General features: G+C 52.9%; 1 protein-coding gene across 1 annotated transcript; it reads left to right on the top strand.

Annotated features, from left to right (window-relative positions):
• Window positions 1-541: 541 nt before the first annotated feature.
• RND2 (Rho family GTPase 2) lies at window positions 542-18239 on the top strand. Its single transcript, XM_064399684.1, has 5 exons — window positions 542-759; window positions 854-941; window positions 11626-11735; window positions 14709-14843; window positions 16800-18239. The coding sequence occupies exons 1-5, from the start codon at window positions 658-660 to the stop codon at window positions 17046-17048; spliced, it is 684 nt and encodes a 227-aa protein (XP_064255754.1). The 5' UTR covers window positions 542-657; the 3' UTR covers window positions 17049-18239.
• The last annotated feature ends 730 nt before the right edge of the window (window positions 18240-18969 follow it).

Below are 18969 nucleotides of genomic sequence, written 5' to 3'. Positions count from 1 at the left end.
GCGCATCCCGGGCATGGACAATGGCACGGGGCCGGGCTGTGGGCCCATCCCGGGCAGGGAGAAGGGCACAGGGCCGGGCTGTGGGCCCATCCCGGGCAGGGAGAAGGGCACAGGGCCGGGCTGTGAGCCCATCCCGGGCACGGACAATGGCACGGGGCCGGGCTGTGGGCCCATCCCGGGCAGGGAGAGCGGCACGGGGCCGGGCTGTGGGGCCATCCCGGGCTGGGAAAGAGGCACGGGGCCGGGCTGTGGGGCCATCCCGGGCACGGACAATGGCACGGGGCCGGGCTGTGGGCCCATCCCGGGCATGGACAATGGCACGGGGCCGGGCTGTGGGCCCATCCCGGGCACGGAGAGCAGCACGGGGCCGGGCTGTGAGCCCATCCCGGGCAGGGACCGCGGTGCTGAGGGCACCCCGGATCCTCCACCGCCTCGTCCCGGTGCTGGCGACAAGTGCCGGCAGCGCCGAGGGGACGGCCCGAGGGCCCGAGGGGACGGCCCGAGGGACGGCGGGGCTGGCGGGGGCGGCTCCCGGGGCCGCGGCCCTGCCCAGCGCCGGCTCCGCTCCGCGCCTGGTTGGTGCCGGCGGGGCCGGGGGCGCGGCCAGGCCGGGGCCGGCCCGGTAAAGCGGCGGAGCGGGCGCGGCGGCCCCGCACCATGGAGGGGCACCTGGCTCGCTGCAAGATCGTGGTGGTGGGGGACACGCAGTGCGGCAAGACGGCGCTGCTGCACGTCTTCGCCAAGGACTGCTACCCCGAGGTGCGGGAGGGCTGCGGGAGGGCGGGCCGGGCTCTGCGCCCCGCGTCCCCTCAGCTCACCTCAGCTCACCTGTGCTCTCCCCTCCGTCCCCCAGAGCTACGTGCCCACCGTCTTCGAGAACTACACGGCCAGCTTCGAGATCGACAAGCAGCGCACGGAGCTCAACATGTGGGACACCTCAGGTGGGCCGGGGGGCGGCGGGGCCGGTCTCGTCCTTCCCCGTTCCCACCGATCGGTTCCCCGTTCCCGGAGCCGCCGGGCTGGGGCAGGGGCAGCGGCTCCGAGCCCTGCAGCAGGAGAACCGGCTGCGGCTGCAGCGGGGAGGAGGGAGAGTGCTGCTGGAGGAGGGAGCCCTCGCCTCGGGAAGGATGCTCTGGCGCTGCCACAGAGCCTCTGGGGTTCTCTGGCGTCTTTTTGGCTTGGTTTGGTTTCGCCTCTTTGTGTCCCTGGGTTGTGGTTGTGCTCAAAGCGCCGGGCACGGCTGTCCCAGCCCGCCGGGACCCGTCCCAAAGTTTGTGCCTGCTCGGTGGAGGCGTGAGTTGTGAGAGGAGAGCTAATGGAAATATTGGCATCCCACAAAGTTCACATGCACTCTCTAATTTACCTTCGGATCCTTTTGTACAGGCAGTGCAGCTGCATGCTGTGCTCTGCTGATGAATATACATCGTGTGCTTGCTGGTGCTCTTTCCCCATATTTTCTTAATTTCTGGAATCCTGATGATAAATGAAGTGTTCTCAGTGTCCAAGAGCAGTAGTAAATGAAAACATGACCCAGGACTTTCTTTTCCTGTTGTTCATTCAGATTCCTTGCTGTAATTTTGCATTCATTAAATGACAGCTATAGCATCAGCATAGCTCTAGCTAGAGTAGTGGCTTTACTGAGTCTTGGACTAGCCCAAACATGTAAAATATATTTGAGTCTTCTTCTGGAGTAGCTTCCTGACCAGGAGACCTTGCTTTGCTGATTTTTATTCCCTGAGACAAAAAGGGAATTAGATTCAGCTTTGCTGGCAAGCTGTGTGCTGTGATGTGAGCCATGAGGACACTGGCTCCTGGGGCTGGGGATGAAAATTTGGCTCTTGGCATTTGACCAGGAGCTGTGCTTGAAGCACAGAGTGCTGGTTACGTGGAAGCCCTTGCAGGGTGGTTGCTGCTGGGCTGGTGTGTGTTTGTTTGGAGACTCTCAGACGTGGCCACAGTGAAACCATCCTGGCTGGTCCAGATTGCAGAGGGCTCCTTGAAGCTGCTCAGGGTGTGCCAGGGCTCAGGGCTGCTCGACCTCACGTGTCACTGGGGTGCACATGAGTGTTCACCCACAGCTTGCTCACCCCCATGGCTGGGGGAGTCCAAACCTGGGCTTCTGCAGCCTTGGAGGGGGATGTGGTGGGTTATCTTTGCTGGGCTCTGAATGGCTTTGCTCTTGAGTGTCTGTGTTTGATACAAAAAACTTCATCTTTGCAGGGTGTAGAAGCACGTTTGAAGCATTGTTTGCTTTTTAGGAATCCTCCAGAATGATGTGCTTTGGTCTTACAAATGTTTAAAGAAAAGGACATGATAAAAAGTCCTTAAAGTGTGTATCTGGCACCTGCATCTGATGCTGTCACACGTTCATTTTTCCCCTTGCGACAAAAGATGTTTTTCCAATATTTGTCTCTGCAGCCAAAAACAAATGGACTTTGATTCTTTCTCTTTTTTTCCTATGAAAAATGTCAGACTTTAACAGCTTTGCTGTAGATAGAGTTCATCAGGTACTTTTCCAGATAAATTCCCTTTGATTTGAAATACACAGGAGCTAGTTCTTAATAAACAATCCTGCCAAGCACTAGACAGCAGTTTTCTCTGGTAATCAAACTGAAATTTTTAGCTGTAGACTGCACACCTCTATTGAGTTTCCACTAGCCTGCAGAGGCCCTTATAAATGGCAGTTTTGGCACAAAAAGTTTTGCACAACAGTGAGTTGAACCAGCTGAGCTGAAGGGATCAGGAGTAGCTCATTGCCCACCCCAAGGGGAATGAGAGGCATTGGTGGGCACTTCCCCTTCTCTCTGGGCTACCTCTCTTTCTTTTAAGCTGCTTTTCATATAGGGGTTTATTGTTCAGGATAAATTCCATCCCAGCAAGAGTGAAAAAGGAGGTGTTGAGAAAGGGTGATCCTGACATGAGGAGGGGAGCACTTTCTATTTTAAATGCTCTCCTTCTCTTAGATAAGTGATTGGAACTGAAACTCCCTGGGAAATCAGCAGAGACCTGGAGAGAGGAGGTGGATTTTTTTTTTTTTTTTTTTACTTTTTAATTAAATTCCTGTGCCACATACTTAGTTGAGGAAGCAGTTGGAGACTCTGGAAGCTGCACAGAGTGAGCTGAGCATCTCTCAGCAGTGAGTGATGGGGAAAGTGCAGTCTGGCCTGGAAAACTCCCTTTATGATGACTGAGAGTGGCTGCAGTCTACCTGGCCACTCAGCCATCCCACTGGTAAGCCCTGTACAGCCCAGGGTGTTGTTTGCTCCCTGTGTCCTGTCATCCTGTTGGAAAATGCAGCCTTTTGAGCTGAATTGACCTCTCCTAAATGGCAAACACAGGCTGTGACATTGGCAGCTGGCAGGCAGGAGCTCTCATTAGAGGAATATTGACACAGAATGGATGGGAGTGATGGAGAATTGAATGGCTCCCAAATTGTATTGGGACCTCTGATTTTCTTTAAATGTCTTTTAACTCTTTGCCCATTGTTTTCTGGGGCTGGAGGGTGACTCTGGAGTGTTTCCAGCAGTGAGAATTCTTTGCAGGGTGAAATCTGTGGTGCTCTGACAGGGCAGATGCTGGGACTCAAACGAGATTTAGTTCTGGGAATGTACCGGGGAGAAAATCCCCTTGTCCAACATCTGCAGCTGCTGGTTGAGTTTTATGTTTGTTTCCATTTGTGTCCCAGCTTGGGACAGACATGGGAGTAAAATTGGGAGTAAAATTGCTTCAGGTGCCATGTCACAGCATGGCAGGAATGTCCCATGCCTGCTGCCCCAAGTGCTACATGCTGTTTGCTAAAGCCTCCATTGAAAAGCAGTTTGACACCCTTGCCTGTGAGGGAAGGGGTGCAGAGCCTGCGTGGGGCAGGGATGGTGGCAGCTCCAGGGAGTGGCCATGCCCTGGCACCTCTGCTCGTGAACCTTATGGAGGGCACCATGCTGTGCTTCTCTTCTTGTTCCTCTTCTGGCAAATTCTTTTGGCTGCCTGTTGGCTGAGCACTCTCAGCACAGAAACAACTCCTCTGCACAGGGCTGGGATCTTGTGGTGGAGGAAACTCCTGTTCAGTGGGATGTCTGGTGGCTTGGGAGTGCTGTTCCCAAAGGGCTGGGTGCTCCCAGAGCCGGAGTGCCTGAGCCCCGGACCCGCCAGGAGGAGCTTTGTTCCTCGGGCAGGTGGAGGAGGCTGCAAGGCTGGTGATCATTAGCGATGCTCTGCAAGGAGTGGGCGAGTTTCGAGTTTCGTTTGAGTGATTCAGGTCTGGGAGGGAGCATTGTTACCCCCAGGCGTGCAGGGGCAGGGAGCTTCTCCTCAGCAAGGTAATAATACTGCTTTCCCCGTGGGATCAGGGAGTGTCCCCGGTCTGGAAGTGGAACCATTGAGGTGCTCAGCAGGTCTGTGGCAGAGAGAGCCTTCAGTGAGCAGGCTGCCCTGCTGCCCAGGGACCAGGGCTGCCCTGCTGCCCAGGGACCAGGGCTGCCCCGCTGTCAGGGAGCAAGGCTGCCCTGCTGCCCAGGGACCAAGGCTGACCTGCTGCCAGGGACCAAGGCTGACCTGCTGCCCTGCTGTCAGGGAGCAAGGCTGCCCTGCTGCCAGGGACTTGTGCTTGGAGTGTTTCCCACCATGACCTGGCATTGCCAGTGCACCCACTGCCCACGCTGGACTGGCACAATGCCCTGCCTGCTCTGCAGAGCTTCCCTGGCACTGGGTGCCATCAGGGGGAGAGAGGAGCTCAAGCCATGCTGCTGCCCGGGTTGGCAGCACTGATACTGGCAGCTCCCTGGCTTTACCCTGTGTCTAAGTGGACTTTTTCTTCTGCTTTCAATAACAATGGTGAGGAACCTACGCTGTGCCTTGCAGCCTGGGCTGAGTTCTTTGCTTTTGGCTCACCCCCCATGCTGGGAGCTGTGTCTGCTGTGCCTGTGGCCTCACAGTGCAGGCAGGGAGTGACCTGAGGCCACTGAGCTGCTTGATGCATCTTTTGCTGATGCAGACTCAGCTGCAGAGTGGAGCTGCCTGCTTCTGGTAGGAACATCTTTGCCAGGGCTCAGTGGGAGACCCAGCCTGGCACTGTGCCTTGCACAAGGTCACTGCTGCCTTGGAAAGCTGCTGGAGGGGACTGGCCTTTGTGGAGCATCAGGATGGTGGAGAGTCACAGTGCCTGCTGCAGCCTGCAGTGTTGCAAAGGTCAGTGCTCACAGGTTCAGCAGTGCCCTGCTCAGCTCAGAGCAGAGGAGCTGTGTGCCTGCCTGTAAGAATCCTGCCAGCCCTCCACAGCCACTGTCTCTTCAGCAGATGTGCTTTCAAGACAAGAATAACACTGTGAATTACAAATCCCCCTCCGCCTTCCTCTTTGCCTGTGCTCAGCAAACAGTCTGCCTTGGAATGGCCTGTGTGGGAACCCACAGGCTGTGATAACAGATCCTTCTTTTAAGGGAACTACTGAGGAATGTTGATGAGATTAGAGAGCTGAAAGGGGCTGAGTTTAGCAATCTCCATGGATGCTGGGGCTGTTTGTGCCTGGATTCCCAGTGTGCAGCTCCAGGATTGCCATGGCTGCCTCTTCCCAAGTGTAAGAACAAGTTCTGTCTCAGAAAGACTTCAATGCGCTCTAGACAGACAGAAAATGTGGAGCTGCCCTTTCCATACCAAAAGAGCTCCTCCCATGCTTCCTGTTCAGACTGAGAACCTAAAACCAGCATGCTTGTGTTGTGCCTCAGCACAAATATGTAGTTAATCCTAAAAATACGTGCAGCTGGGTCACATTCTCACGCAGGTCAGTAACCAGTCAGACAGAACTTGAAAGGGTTGCAGCAGAAATGCTGATACTGAAGTGGGTGGAGGATGGACCTTGAGAAGACAGGGCAGAGCAGTGCCCAGGAGGATCCCCTCTCTGGGCACAATGTGGAGGGCATGCTGCAGTGCTGTGTGGCTCAGGGATGGAGGTTGGTTCTGCTCTGATGATCCCTGGCATCATCCATCCTTTGTCCCCTCCAGATCTGAGAAGCTCAAAACTCTGAGGGGCCATGAGATGTCCTGGGAGTTGTGGGGGTGCTGAGGAACATTTCCTTTAGTGACAACTAGCTGACCCTGCTGGCTGCTGTGACCTCGTGGACAGAGAAGGATGTTCTGGGAGTGGGTTTGTTCCCAGCTCAGGTGCAGACCCCTTTCCCACAGCCCAGAGGTGATCTGCTCTCTCCTATGCTCTGCTCTCCCTGCTCCTCTTGCCCCAGATTCTGAAGATAAAATCTCCACTCCATTAAACTTTGCAAGTGTACAGGCACAGCCTTCCCTGTGGGAAGAAACCTTATCTGGCAGCCAAGTGCTTGGGGAGGGATCTAATGCCTGTGAACAGTAAACCTGAAATGTGCAGCACTGCACCATGAGAATTGTGTTCATTCAGCCCTCAGCCCTGTTCCCTGAGGGCAGAGTGTGTGCTGGCTGTGCTGCAGGAAGCTGTTGCCACTCTAGGTCCCTGTTGTACCCTGCAGAAAGGATGACAGGCAGGTTTTGGCGATGCCAGCTGCCCTTGTGACATGGCAAGAGTGCCAGGAAGGGACCTGTGACCCCCATTTGTCTCCCTGGTCAGCTGCTGCAGGCATGAAAAAGCTGTGAGGGCTCCTCAGCTGCATCTGCACACCCAGTCCTGCCATGCCAGACACCCTGTGGTGCTCCCCCAGGAGCTTTCAGGGGCTCCTCACAGTTGCTGGAGGGAGGTTTGCATCTGAGCAAGCTTCTCTGGACCACAGGCATGTGTGAGGCAGGACACAGGGCTGGGAGGAGGCAGAAGAGCTCAGTTCCTGCCTGAGCTGGGGATTCCTCCACTGGTAAATCCAGCAGAACAGCCTCCTCCTGAGGGGCAGGCTTCCAGTAATAAGATCTGGAGAAGGGCCCAGAAATGCCACCTCAGCCTATGCAAATACCATTCCCTTCATCCTCAAGGTGTGCCAGCTGGGCTCTTTACTAATTCACTAATTTTTGTACGTGCATTGTAAGAATTAGGAGCAGAGGTTAATTGTCCAAACTGATGAGCTGTTTTTTTTTTCAGTCGTGCACTTCCCAGAGGAGTGTTTATTCTGTATCACAGAGCAGTTTCCTCCTTTCCTATACTTCAGGGGTTTGCAGTGATGCTGCACAAGCAAGACAAATGCCAAAGTTCAGCCAGGACAGAGGGTTGTGGAAGTCCTGGGGCTGTTGATTTGCTCCTGCTTTGGCAGCTTTGCCCTCTTACCCAGAGCTTGGCTGGGATCTGTCTGGCAGAGTGGACACCCTCTGTCATCTCTAAGGGCTGGTGCTCATCTGGCACCTCTGTGTGGGGAGGTGACCCAAAACTCTTTGTTTTGTCAGTGTAGCCCTCTAGAAAGCTGGGATGAATTTGAGTTTCATTCCATGAAGGCTGCTCTTGGCAGTCCCTGCAGAGAGCAGCATGTGCCTCAGCATTGCTGCCTCTTTGGGGAGAGCTTACAGTGAGCCCCCAAGTGTGCTGCTGAGAAATTCTGGTCTTGGCAGTGCTCATCTCTGTTTTAGCCAGAGCTGGGCTGTGGGAGCCCCTTGGAGAGCAGCTCATGGCTCTGCAAGCACTCTGGCTTTCCCTGTTGTTGGATGGAGGGTGCCCGTGTGAGGAGGCTCATCATCTCTAGAACAGCTAATAAGGAACAAATGAAGATTAGCACCATGTTGGTAGAGATGAAACAGCATATTTCAGTCCCCTGCCCAAGAGTGGCATCTCTGAGCTGCAGTGCCAGGCACTCCAGGATCTACCAGCCAAGGGCAAAGAGGAGCTACTCATGCTTGAATCCACCCCTGAATTGCAGACAACAATGTGAATTTTATTTTTAAGCTGGTTGTAGGCTTGCTCCAGTTTTCTCTTTAATCATGAACAGATGCATTTAGGTCCTGTTTCTTGCAGACCTGGGTGCCAAGTGGGAGAATGACTCATGCAGCAAAGGAAGGCTGAGTCTGCAGACACACCAGCCTTGGGCTCCTCGTGTGTGTTTGGAATTGCCAGGCTGTGGAGTGTCTTGCTGGAGGATCTGTAAGGTGTCAAGTGCTCATAATCCATAAAACTGAAGAGCTGGAGTTGAAGGCTCTGGCTTTTTTGGGTTGTTTAGGTGGGGTTTTGGGGGGATGGTTTTTTTTTTATTTTGTTGTCATATGCAATGAAAAAGTAATAGATGCAAAACAGAATTTCCTGATTCAGCAGAGATGTCTCCAGAGCAAACTGGGGATTACCTTGGCTGGGAGCAATGCAGCTCGTCTGCCCCACAGGGCAGCACTGAGGTGGGCAAAAGCTGCTGCTGCTGGCAGGGAGCTGAATGCCAGCTGAGGTGCCAGGGGTGACTCTGTCACCTTGATCTCATTAAAAAAAATAAGGTGGTTTTATTTTTTTTTACCTCGTGCTTCCCTTCCCTCAGCACGAGAGTCTCTCCTGTGGTCCCAGGTGATGAGAGCAGGATTCCTGGCATGGTTCCTGTCACTGGGGTGAGCCTGTGGGGGTCCTGGGGATGGTGGGGGGCTGCAGCAGCGCTGTGGGCTCTCTGCTGAGGGGCTGGCAGGCTGCTGAGGAGCAGCAGGTTGCTATGATACAGTTTGCTGTGGCAATGTCTGTGCTGAATGAGCCAAAGCTGCCCCTACAAAAGGAGCATTCCTTGGCTGGGAGGGGGTAGATTTATCTGAAGTGTTTATGTAAAACTGAGAAGCTGCAGGGAGAGGATGTGCGTGGGAACGTTTCCTCCAGCACCAGGGCCCCTGTCTGGAGGCTGACAGCTCTGTGTGCATGGGGGAGAGGGCAGGGCTCAGATAAAGGACCGGGCTCATTCAGGCATGCAGATCAGCCCTGGATCTCCCGTCCTGTCCTGTCCTGTGCTCTCAGCCCGTGGCAAAGATGAGACTGAAGAGCCTGTTCAAAGGGAGCTCAGCACTGCTGTGCTTGGTGCTGCCTGTGAAAGCAGCCAGGGCAGGGCAGGGCTGGCTCATCTGGCTGTGCCATGGGGAGTGCTGTGGCTCTGCCCAGTGTGTGCTGCAGCAGAGAGAGCTTGAAGCAAGGTCAGAAACCTCAGTGCCCAGGACCCTGGCTCACCCTGCCTGCCTGACTGGCATCCCTATCCCCAGAGCTGCCCAAAATGCCACAGGGACTGGCTCCTGTCCATTAGAGAGCTTGACTTTCCCTCTAGGAAGTGGCCTGGACTCTGCAGAGGTCAGGGTCTGTTTCTTCTGTGCTGATCCCGACCTCTTCTCTTCCCAGTGACTTTGCAGGGAGAGAGCCCCATCTCTCCACAAGAGGAGCAGGCAGTGCAGGTGCCTTTTCTCCTCTGGGCTGGCTGTAGGAGCTGGGGACACCTGGAGCAGATTTTGCTGGGATCCAATTGCACATGAAATCCAGGGCACCTTCCCCTGCAGGGGCTGGGCTGGTCAGAGCCCTGGAGCTCTGCTGTTGTTGGTACCATGGTCTGAGCTGGATGGCCAGTCTCTGGCACTGGGCAGGGTTTGGGAAGGCTCCACAAAGCCCTCAGCCTGCCCCACGTGGGCTCTGGGCAGAGGCAGGAGAGTCAGGCTCTGCTCCTGCTGTGCTGGGGGATTGTTCCCCACTCGGCACCTCAGCTGGGAGCCCCTGTGCACACAGGACCTGGGGCTGGAGATCCTGCAGAGAATCAGCCCAGTCTCCTCTGGTGCCCAGCCCAGGCAGATTTCCAGAAACATAAGCCATTCCTTCCAGAAACATAAGCCACCATCATCCATAATTCATCAGGTGCTGAACTTTGAGGAGCCACCTGACACCTGGGCTGCACCCTTCTCCTGGGGTGGGAAAGTGCCAGGTCCAGACATCCCAGGGAGCTGCAGCAGGAAGCAGAGCTGGCTTCCTCAGCCCAGGATGGCAATCCTGCTTTTGGAGGAGGCAGATTCAACAAGGACTCTGGTGTCTCTGTTTCCTCTTCCCATAAATAAAATCTGCTTCTCATCCCTCCGGGAAATTTGTTTGTTTTTGCAATATAAAACCAAACCAGTGTTTTTAAGTAGCAGTGAGGCTGATTGTTCTATGACTGTTTGCTGAGGTGTCTGCACTCACCAACAGAGTGCAGTGCAAATAAAAACGTTATGGCACAGTGACTTTACTGCCTGAAATTTGCATTGAAGGTATGTGTGTAGTAGAAGCACTGCAGGATTCAGGCTGGGCTCTTTGCCTGCTCACAGAGTTCCTGTGGAATGCAGAATCATCCTCTTCCATTTATAGCTCATTCACCAAATCCTGTCACTTCTTTTATATACCAAAAAGAATCTGTCTGACTTTCCCAGCACAAATCCAGGAAGAAAGCAATTCATTTTTACCTGTCACAAATTCTCACAACCTCTGTGAGCAAGCTTTCCTGTATAAAGACAGCAAGGGAGGATACAAACCAGCAGCAGCATTTTCTGTCTTCTCTCAGCCACACCTTTCTGCTGTGAGGGGTGCAGCAGTGGCATGACAAGTGATGGAATCCAGGCGTGAGTGGTGAGCTAGGCGTGTGCAGTGCTGAGCCCTCCTGCGTGAGCAGCATCCCCAGCAGCACCTGCCAGAGGCTCACTAGGGAAGGGAGAGGGATGCAAAATTTGCCTCTTCACTCTGTCAAGTGGTAAATATAAGAAAACAAGGGCAAAACCTCTGACTTCCTTGCCTAAACAAAGGAACTAAAACCCTCTGCCAGTCCATCTCTGCTGAACCTTATGGGGTGTGGTCACTGGTTGTTCTGGTTTGAAAGCAAAACCAGTGAGAGGCTCCAAGTCAGAAATGCAATTTATTAGGAAAAGAAAAAAAGAAAAACCACTGACAGAGTCAGAACACAACCTGACACCCTGTTGGTCAGGGTGTTGGTAGCAATCCAGTTGGATTGGTGGCTGCAGCCCTCTTGGAGTGGCAGATGTGGTTCTACTGGAGCAGGGATCCTGTAGAAGGGTGTAGTCTTCCTCTGAAGAGCCTATGGGAAAGGCAGCTCTTTCTCTGGGAATCCAGTGAAAAGGCTGTGCTGGTGTCCCAAAAATCTCAGATTGTATCCAGGTAGGAATGCTTGGCTCCTCCCTCTGGGCAGAGCATCTCACAATGGGATGATGGAATTTTTATCAGCCATGCAGGGACACTCAATAGCCTGTTAACAACAGATATCTCCCCAGAGGGAGGTTGGTTGTGGAAGAGATAAAACTGCCTAATTAACAGAAGATAACTGCCACACTTCTAACAGATGGCAAATAAAATACATATTGCCTTGCAAACTAGGACACTGGTCAAAAACTCGGGTTAACGTCCTTTGTCTTCAACAGAGCTATCTGCATCTTGAGTCAGTGTCTCCAGTAGTTACTGGAATTAAAGTCCTGTGCCTGGTGGTGAGGGCTGAGGGTGCCAGGCTGTCCTTTGGCCCAGCAGCAGTGGCATGGCACCTTCTGAATCCATCTCTGCTGAACCTTATGGTGGTCACCGGTCAAAAGCTCAGGTTAACGCCCTTTGTTTTCAAGAGAGCTATCTGCATCTTGAGGCAGTGTCTCCAGTAGTTACTGGAGTTAAAGTCCTGTGCCTGGTGGCGAGGGCTGAGGGTGCCAGGCTGTCCCTTGGCCCAGCAGCAGTGGCATGGCACCTGCTGACCCCGCTCCTCTCCACAGGCTCGGCCTATTACGACAACGTGCGGCCCTTGGCCTACCCCGACTCGGACGCTGTGCTCATCTGCTTTGACATCAGCCGCCCCGAGACCCTGGACAGCGTGCTCAAGAAGGTGAGTGCCCAGCAGCCAGAGGGGTGCTCTGCCCCACCATGGGGTCTCCATGCCCTGAGGCTCTTGTCAGGGCTCGCAGCTCTGGCCCCTGGCCTTGCCTGTTCTCAGAGGAGGACAGTCAGGTGCTCTGCTTGGTCTGTGCAGAATGTGAGATATTTCCATTTGGAAGGAGCCTAGGGGATGGTGGCAGCTTGCAGCATGTGTGTGGGGTCTGTGTTCACACCTACAAATGTGGGGGCAGAGAGAAATGTTGGGCATTTGCTGTGTTTTCCATCAAGACCTTGGAAGGTCTCTGTCAGCAGAACCACCGGTGGCTATGGATTGCCTGCAGCAGCTGGGAAGTGGCCCCTGTGCCCGTTTCCAAGCAAGCAGAGTGCTCAGTTTTTTGGCTCTCCCCTCAGTTCAGCATCTGCATCGTGAAAAAGACAGCAATCAGTTCTCTATAGCTCGTCAACAGAAATGATGAGCTGTGGTGCTGAATTTGAAGTGAATTAATAAGATGAGATGGCACAATGCCACTGGCCTGGAGAGCAGGCAGGGCCCTGAGCCTGCCCTGGCACAGCTGAGTGGCCGTGCTCTGTGGGAATAGCTGAGAGTTTTCTACCTGCACCTTAGTGCCTTTCAGCAGAGCTGATATTGCAGCTGGCAGGTCCCAGAGAGCCTCACAGGGCTGGGGATTGCTGTGGAGCACCCCTGGCTGGTCTCCAGTGGGGCACTTCTGGGAGAAGGTTCCACACAAGGCTTTCCTCTGAGGTGAAGTCCAGCAGCCCCAAATGCTGCTCAGAGGAGGGAGGGTCAGTGTCTTCCTGACTGCACCCCCTGGTCCTGGCTGTGCCCTGCTTGGTTCTGCTGTGCAGGACAGCATCTGGCAGCTGCATCCTGTCCTGGGGGGCTGGCATCTTGCTTGTGACACTCTCTGAGGCACCAAGGCGTGAAAAGCAGCTCAGAGCAGCAGCTCCCATGGCTGTTCTCCTCAGAGAGCCCCAGGGCTGGAATGGCCACAGCCTGAACAAGTCATGCTGTGCTGCCTGGCCTCTTGGCCTCTCCACATTTTGCCAAATGTTGTGCTGAAGCAAGTGCCTCTTACTCAGCTGCTGGGAGGGCTGAGAAGTGGGTCTTTGTCTCAGGAGTGTCCTGGTGAGGGGACAAAGACCCTTCAGATAAATTGGTCAATGGCTCAGTGTTGGCTTCCAGAGCAGGTCCCGGGTACCAAGCAGGCTGGGTGGAGGGAGGGTGTTTCATGTGGACTCAAAGAATTCACTGCTCAGCTTGGGAGTCAGCAGAATAATAATGCAAGTGAATCACTTGCACCTTAATGAAACAAACCTCTCAATAATTAGGTGGGGCTGGGAGTTATTTGTCTCTCTGCACACTCTTCATGTGAGTCCACCCTGCTCAGTGTGTGGCTTTCCCTGTACAGCCTCACAGATGTTTTGAGTGCTGCTAGGCAATGTTTTTTTGATATGGTAACTTAAAATAAACCCTAAATCCTGGGGGATTTCTTAAGTGCCTCTGAGTTGATGCCTTGTTTCCTTTGGTGCAGACTCACAGCCTTATGGCAGCGAGGAAAATTTCTAAGACACCATGAAGCTGAAATGGGTTTTAGCTTGTGATATCAGGCAAATAAGGAAAATAACATTTCCTGTTCAAGCCTCAGGCAAAAATTCAGCAGAGGAAATCTTTATTAATGCCTCCCCTCTGATGCCTGGGCTGCTGTACAGCATGTACAGTTGAAGGGGCAGAGGCATCTGAGGGAGTGCAAGCAAGCAGCTCTGCCTTTCATGCAGAACAAGTTTTTGTGGAGTGCTGCTTTGCTTCTGACAAGTCTTGATAGCACAACAGGTTTTGGGCTCCCAGAGGTGTCAGTCATGCAGGAAGGGGATCACAGCTCTCTCTATAAATTAGGGAGCCCTGTATCACTGCAGAGACCTCTGCCAGGTGTAAACAGCTCAAATTCTTCAAAATTAGGGTGCTTGAATTCCAGCTCCAAAAGGCCTGGGTCTGTTCATGTGAGGTTGTGCAGGCATTTGGGGCTCTGTGGCTGCAGCACCATGACCTCCAACAGGCTGCCCAGGGGCTGGGGGTGCCTGAGTCCTGGGGAACCAACATCCTTGGCAAGCAGATACCTGGGGATACCTAAAACAATCTCCTGATAGAAAATAAGATTTTTCATATTTTGCAGTTGCTTTGGTCTGATACTGGTTGAATGACATTTGGGTGTTTTTAGTACTCCTTTTCCCACGAGGTTGTGGACACTGGGCTTGGTTTTCTTTCTGCTTCTAATTGCCCAGGGTATAACTTAACCTTGAGTTATTGTAGCAGGAAATTGCTAATTCCAAGTGACACTTCAGCTGGGGGTAATCTCTATTTATTATCTGCTTTCTACTTCAGCACCACTAGATAAGTAACTGGGGCATTGACATGCTGATGGAGCTGTGCAGGTCTCCCCCGGGGGAGGTCACAGGTGATGGATTTATTTACTGCTGCAGACACAGCTGACATCAGGCATTCACTTTGGGAGCTCTGAAAGGAGTCATTTATATGAATGACATGGATGTTTGCCCTGGCCTTCTCTTTCCATTGCTTCAATTCTTAATTTCCCTGGCTACAGCTATGCTCTGAATATCATAATGTCTCTAACAGGTGGTTCCCAGTAATAAATAGTGTGTGAGTGTGCAAAGAGCTCTCCACTGGCCCTGTTGACCCTTGGGGTCCCAGATCTGAGCACCAGACTGTGTGGCTGTTTTTCCACAGCCAGGGCTGGCCTCCTGTGGCCTTGCACAGGGGGGCACCACTTGGATGGGGCAGGTTTGCATTACCTGGAACAGGTGAGCATGAAGGGGACTCTGGCCATGCCCACCCTTGACCTTGGCAGTCATTAAAGAGCCCTGATAATGCTAATCAGTGTTTGACCAGTGGTGACACCCTGCTTGGGAAAGCCACACCCATGGGAGCCTGTCCTTTCCTCTGTAGTGGCAAGGGGAGACTCAGGAGTTCTGCCCCAACGCCAAGATCGTGCTGGTGGGCTGCAAGCTGGACATGAGGACAGACCTGAACACCCTGCGGGAGCTCTCCAAGCAGCGCCTCATCCCCGTGACACACGAGCAGGTGGGTTTGCCCAGTGCCCAGGGAGGGGAGGCTGTGCTCTGTCACCACTGCCCCCAGGCCTTGCAGCTGCAATTATAGAAATTACAACATTTCCCAATAATTCTTGTAATTACATTCCTGGAAGTGTGATTTTATCCCAAAAGTAAAAGTTAGTTGTAATAGTTACTGCAGAAGTATTTAAGAACCCATTATGGAGTGTACAGAACATAGCATTACACATCTAAACAAAAAACTAGCAAACAATGAGAATTACCTGCTCTCATAATAACTGATAGCAATTTCTTCAGTAAGATTTCTCTGCTTTGCAAAATTATTCAACTGCAGCTGGTTTGGTCATGGCTCAGGGACTCAGAGCTGCTCGTGTTTCCACCACTCTTGTCCCCAGCTCTGGAAGACCCTGACCTATTCCTGGTGCTCTGCTGAGCATCCAGAAAAGTAATTCCTCAAAGCAGGTGGAAGTGTCTGATTTGACAGGCTGGACTGGCTAAAGGAGAGTGTTGTCCTTCTGTATCTCCAGCTCAGTGCAGCTCTTTCTGCTCCCAGTGACTCCTGCTTGGGTTCTCTATTGGGAAACTGCAGTGGGGAAGAAACCACAGCTGGGGGCTGAGGGGCTGCTGCCAGTGGCCTCCAGAGGAGCCAGCAGTGTCCCCAGGCTGGTGACAGACCCAGACTGGTGCAGGCACTGGGCTGGCTCTGTGCTGTGCAGAGCAGGTGACTGTCCAGGTGAGGGGGTTGCCCAGGGCTCTCAGCTGCAGGGGGGGCACTGTGTGAATGACCAAGTGCCAGTACCCCAGTGTGGCATTCATATTCTCTGAACAGAGACGGACATAATTTTTTCTCCCTGGGTTTTTCCTAGAGAAGCACAGAGAGAAGAAGAGAAAACAATTCTTATCTCTACTTGCTGCTCCTGTTATTTTTGCACATGTGGAATGTGTTATGGGGATTGTTTACCTACAGTGATTTGTCAGTTAGATTCTGCTGAGGATTATTTTGTTTCCTTAACCAGTTGAGTCAAATTTATGCCCTGGCTGTCTCAGGATGTTTTCTTTAGTATTCTTTTAGTATAGTATCTCTTTAATATATATGGTATAATAATATAATATAGTATAGTTTTAATAAAGCCATTGTTCAACTTTCTAAATCAATATACCAATCATTCCCAGATGTTGGAGTCACCCTACATTCTACAATACCCCAGGCCCAGAGGTTGGCAGCACTGCTCAGGAGGCTGCCCTCACCTCTGGAGCTCTCACAGAGCCTTGCCCTGCTGGGGAACTGCTGTGTCCCCAAGGTGCCACTGCCAGGGCTGCTGGCTGGGTGGCAGGCTGCTTTGTGAAAAACACCAATCACTTGTTTTTAGTATTTTAAAAGTTTAATAGTTATAAAATGGTTATAAAAACAGTAATATAGGTAGAGTAATAAAAATTTGGACAATTAGGATTTAGGACAATATAAGACAATAAAAACAGAGTTACAGACAGTCCAGGTACCTCTTTCTGGGCAAAATAAGCCTGAAAAAGGACACAGGTTAACAGAGGATTAACCCTTTAAAGCAATAACCTGTTTCATATTCATACACCTCATACATGATGCATAAATTCCATTCAAACAATGGGTTCTGTCTGGTCAGTATCAGCTTCTTCCTCTGAATCCTAACTGATAACACGTACAATATTCATTTTAATATTTGCAAAAAGCCAACCATAAAATACACATTTCCCACATGAGGTGGGAGCGAGGTGCCCTGACCCTGCTCCCGTCCCTACCGGAGTTGCCAATATTTCAGACGGGACTGCCTTGGTCTGTGTGGCCTCGGCTGCTGACCAAATAACAGCACCTGTGGAGCTGGGAAAAGGAGAGGTGACTGCCAGCCCACCTGGGAAAGGTAATTTCAGGGGGACACGCAGGGAACTGAGGCAAGCCCTGACACCTCCCTGCTGCTCTCTCTGGCTGCAGGGCAGCGCGCTGGCGCGGCAGATCGGCGCGGTGGCCTACGCCGAGTGCTCCTCCAAGGTGTCGGAGAACAGCGTGCGGGACGTGTTCCACGTGACCACGCTGGCCTCGGTCAACAGGGTGCACAAGAACCTGAAACGCAGCAACTCCAAACGGGGACTGAAGCGGGCGTCACAGATGCCCGGCAGGACAGACTTCCTGGGCGACACAGAGATCAGGAAAGACCGGGCCAAGAGCTGCTCCATCATGTGAAAAATGGGCTGTAAATAACGTGTGTGTGTTGTCCATTTGTACAGTAACTGGCTGAGACAAGGGCATGGTGCTGGCTGCAGGAGCTGGCCTGCCTTTCCAAAGCCTTTTTCTCAGTCTCTAGGGCTGAGCAAAGGTGCCAGCTGCAAGCAGGGCTGCACGAGTTGCCCTGCACTGTGGAGAATTCTGGGCTGGCTGCTGCTGTGCAGATTGCTTGGGATGAAGGAACCACTTGGCAGAGGAGTATTCGGGTGCTGGAAGGTCTGTGACTGGGTGAAACAAAGTCAAAGGGAGCGATGCCATGTGTGTGTGTGTGCCACCCTCCTGTGCCCACAGCCCAGGCCCTGCCCCTGTGCAGCTGCACAGCACACACAGCGTGGGCTGGGGGCTGTGTGGGACCTGGGCTGGAGGGAGGAGGGGGATCGTGAGCAGCAGAGTGTGATCAGGAGAAGGTATTCTTCCAATCTTCCTTCAGAAGGGAAATGATGTTTGAGGTGATGCTGCCCTTGGCCAGGTTGGACAGCAAGTGCCAAGGAAGGTGCAGGTCTGGGCCAGAGCTGGGAGGGAGGGAGGCTGGGAAGGAACCTTAACCTGATGAGACACCACAGCACTCCACCTCCTGCAAAGGAACTAGGCAGATGTCTCTTCCCACAGCATTTCAGATACTCAAACTGCATTTGAAACGCAGCTGAGTGGATCTGGCTCCAAGGGAGAGGTGTGTCCCACTAGATGCATCCTGAGAATGGTGGTTCCCTTCAGCAAGCAAATGCCCCTGGGGAGCTTTGCTGACACCTGGGCACTCCCTGGGCTCTCCCCCTCTCCTGCACACACAGCTCCCAACAATAACTGCAATAACAATCCATATCCTGCTCCCCACCCACTTCCAGCTGCAGATTGTGTTGCATGGTGCTGTGTTTGTCTGGTATCGGTGGGAAAAATGCCTTTATGCATATCTGCACCCTGTCTCTGCTGTGGCAGTGGGAGAGGAGGTGCTCCTGCCCTTGTGCCTTGCTGTCTGGCCTCCTCCCAGCATCTCCCATTGCTTCTGCTGCTGCCCCCTCTGAATGCCTTTGATGACAGTATTAGCCTGGGCTTCATGTCACATGGACACTTTATGGAAAAATAGAATCTGCTCTGTTGCCAGATCCAACTGTGTCTGTGGGCTACAGGAAAAATAAACATGATTGGAAAATCTGTGGTGCTCAGCTGTGTTCATTTTTAACTCAAACCATGCATCCTCTCAAAACCTCTTACTGCCCAACTTACCTTTGTATCCTGATGTCTCTCTCTAGCTCTTGAAATGCACTTGTGCACCCCCTTCAGTGAAAAACCCAGATGATTTATCTGCGTGTATTCATTTTGGAGCTGAAACACCTGCTTTGAACAGCCTCTCCCTCTGTCCTGACTCCTGAGATGTTGTGCAGCATTTGCAGGTTGTCTCTGCCTGGTTGAGCAGCCTGGGCTGCCAGGAGCTCTGTCCTCACTACAGCAATAGCTTTTGACTCAATATTTTGTGTCTGCTCTCACACCCAGGTCTTAGGCTGCAGCTGCACAGTGAAAGCATTTTGGGGGGTTGGAGCTGCTGATTTACCAGCACAAGAAAACTCCATCAGTGACTGGACACTTGTGCTGTGAGCAGGCTGTAGGAGCATGAAAACACCCATCTGCAGTCTGGGAGGAGCAAGAACTGAGCAAGGCAGCGTGTGGAGAGCAGCCCTCAGCATCTTGGTGCTTTTCTTGCACTCTCTAGGCTCCCCAGAGCCTTTGCAAACTTTGTTGGACAGAACCAGATCCCAGCTTGGATCCGAGCAGCCAGAGGCACACAGGAGTCACTGCCCACTCCTCAGAGCCCGTGTGCAGGTGTTCTCACCATCCCCATGTCACACAGCCACTGGGCCTTCCTCCTTCCTCATGCACACAACAA

The sequence above is a fragment of the Passer domesticus genome, chromosome 27 (genome assembly GCF_036417665.1).
Source record: "Passer domesticus isolate bPasDom1 chromosome 27, bPasDom1.hap1, whole genome shotgun sequence".
In the NCBI taxonomy this organism is placed as follows: domain Eukaryota; kingdom Metazoa; phylum Chordata; class Aves; order Passeriformes; family Passeridae; genus Passer; species Passer domesticus.
The sequence above is the reverse complement of the archived record's forward strand: the minus strand, read 5'-3'. Positions and strand labels throughout refer to the sequence as shown.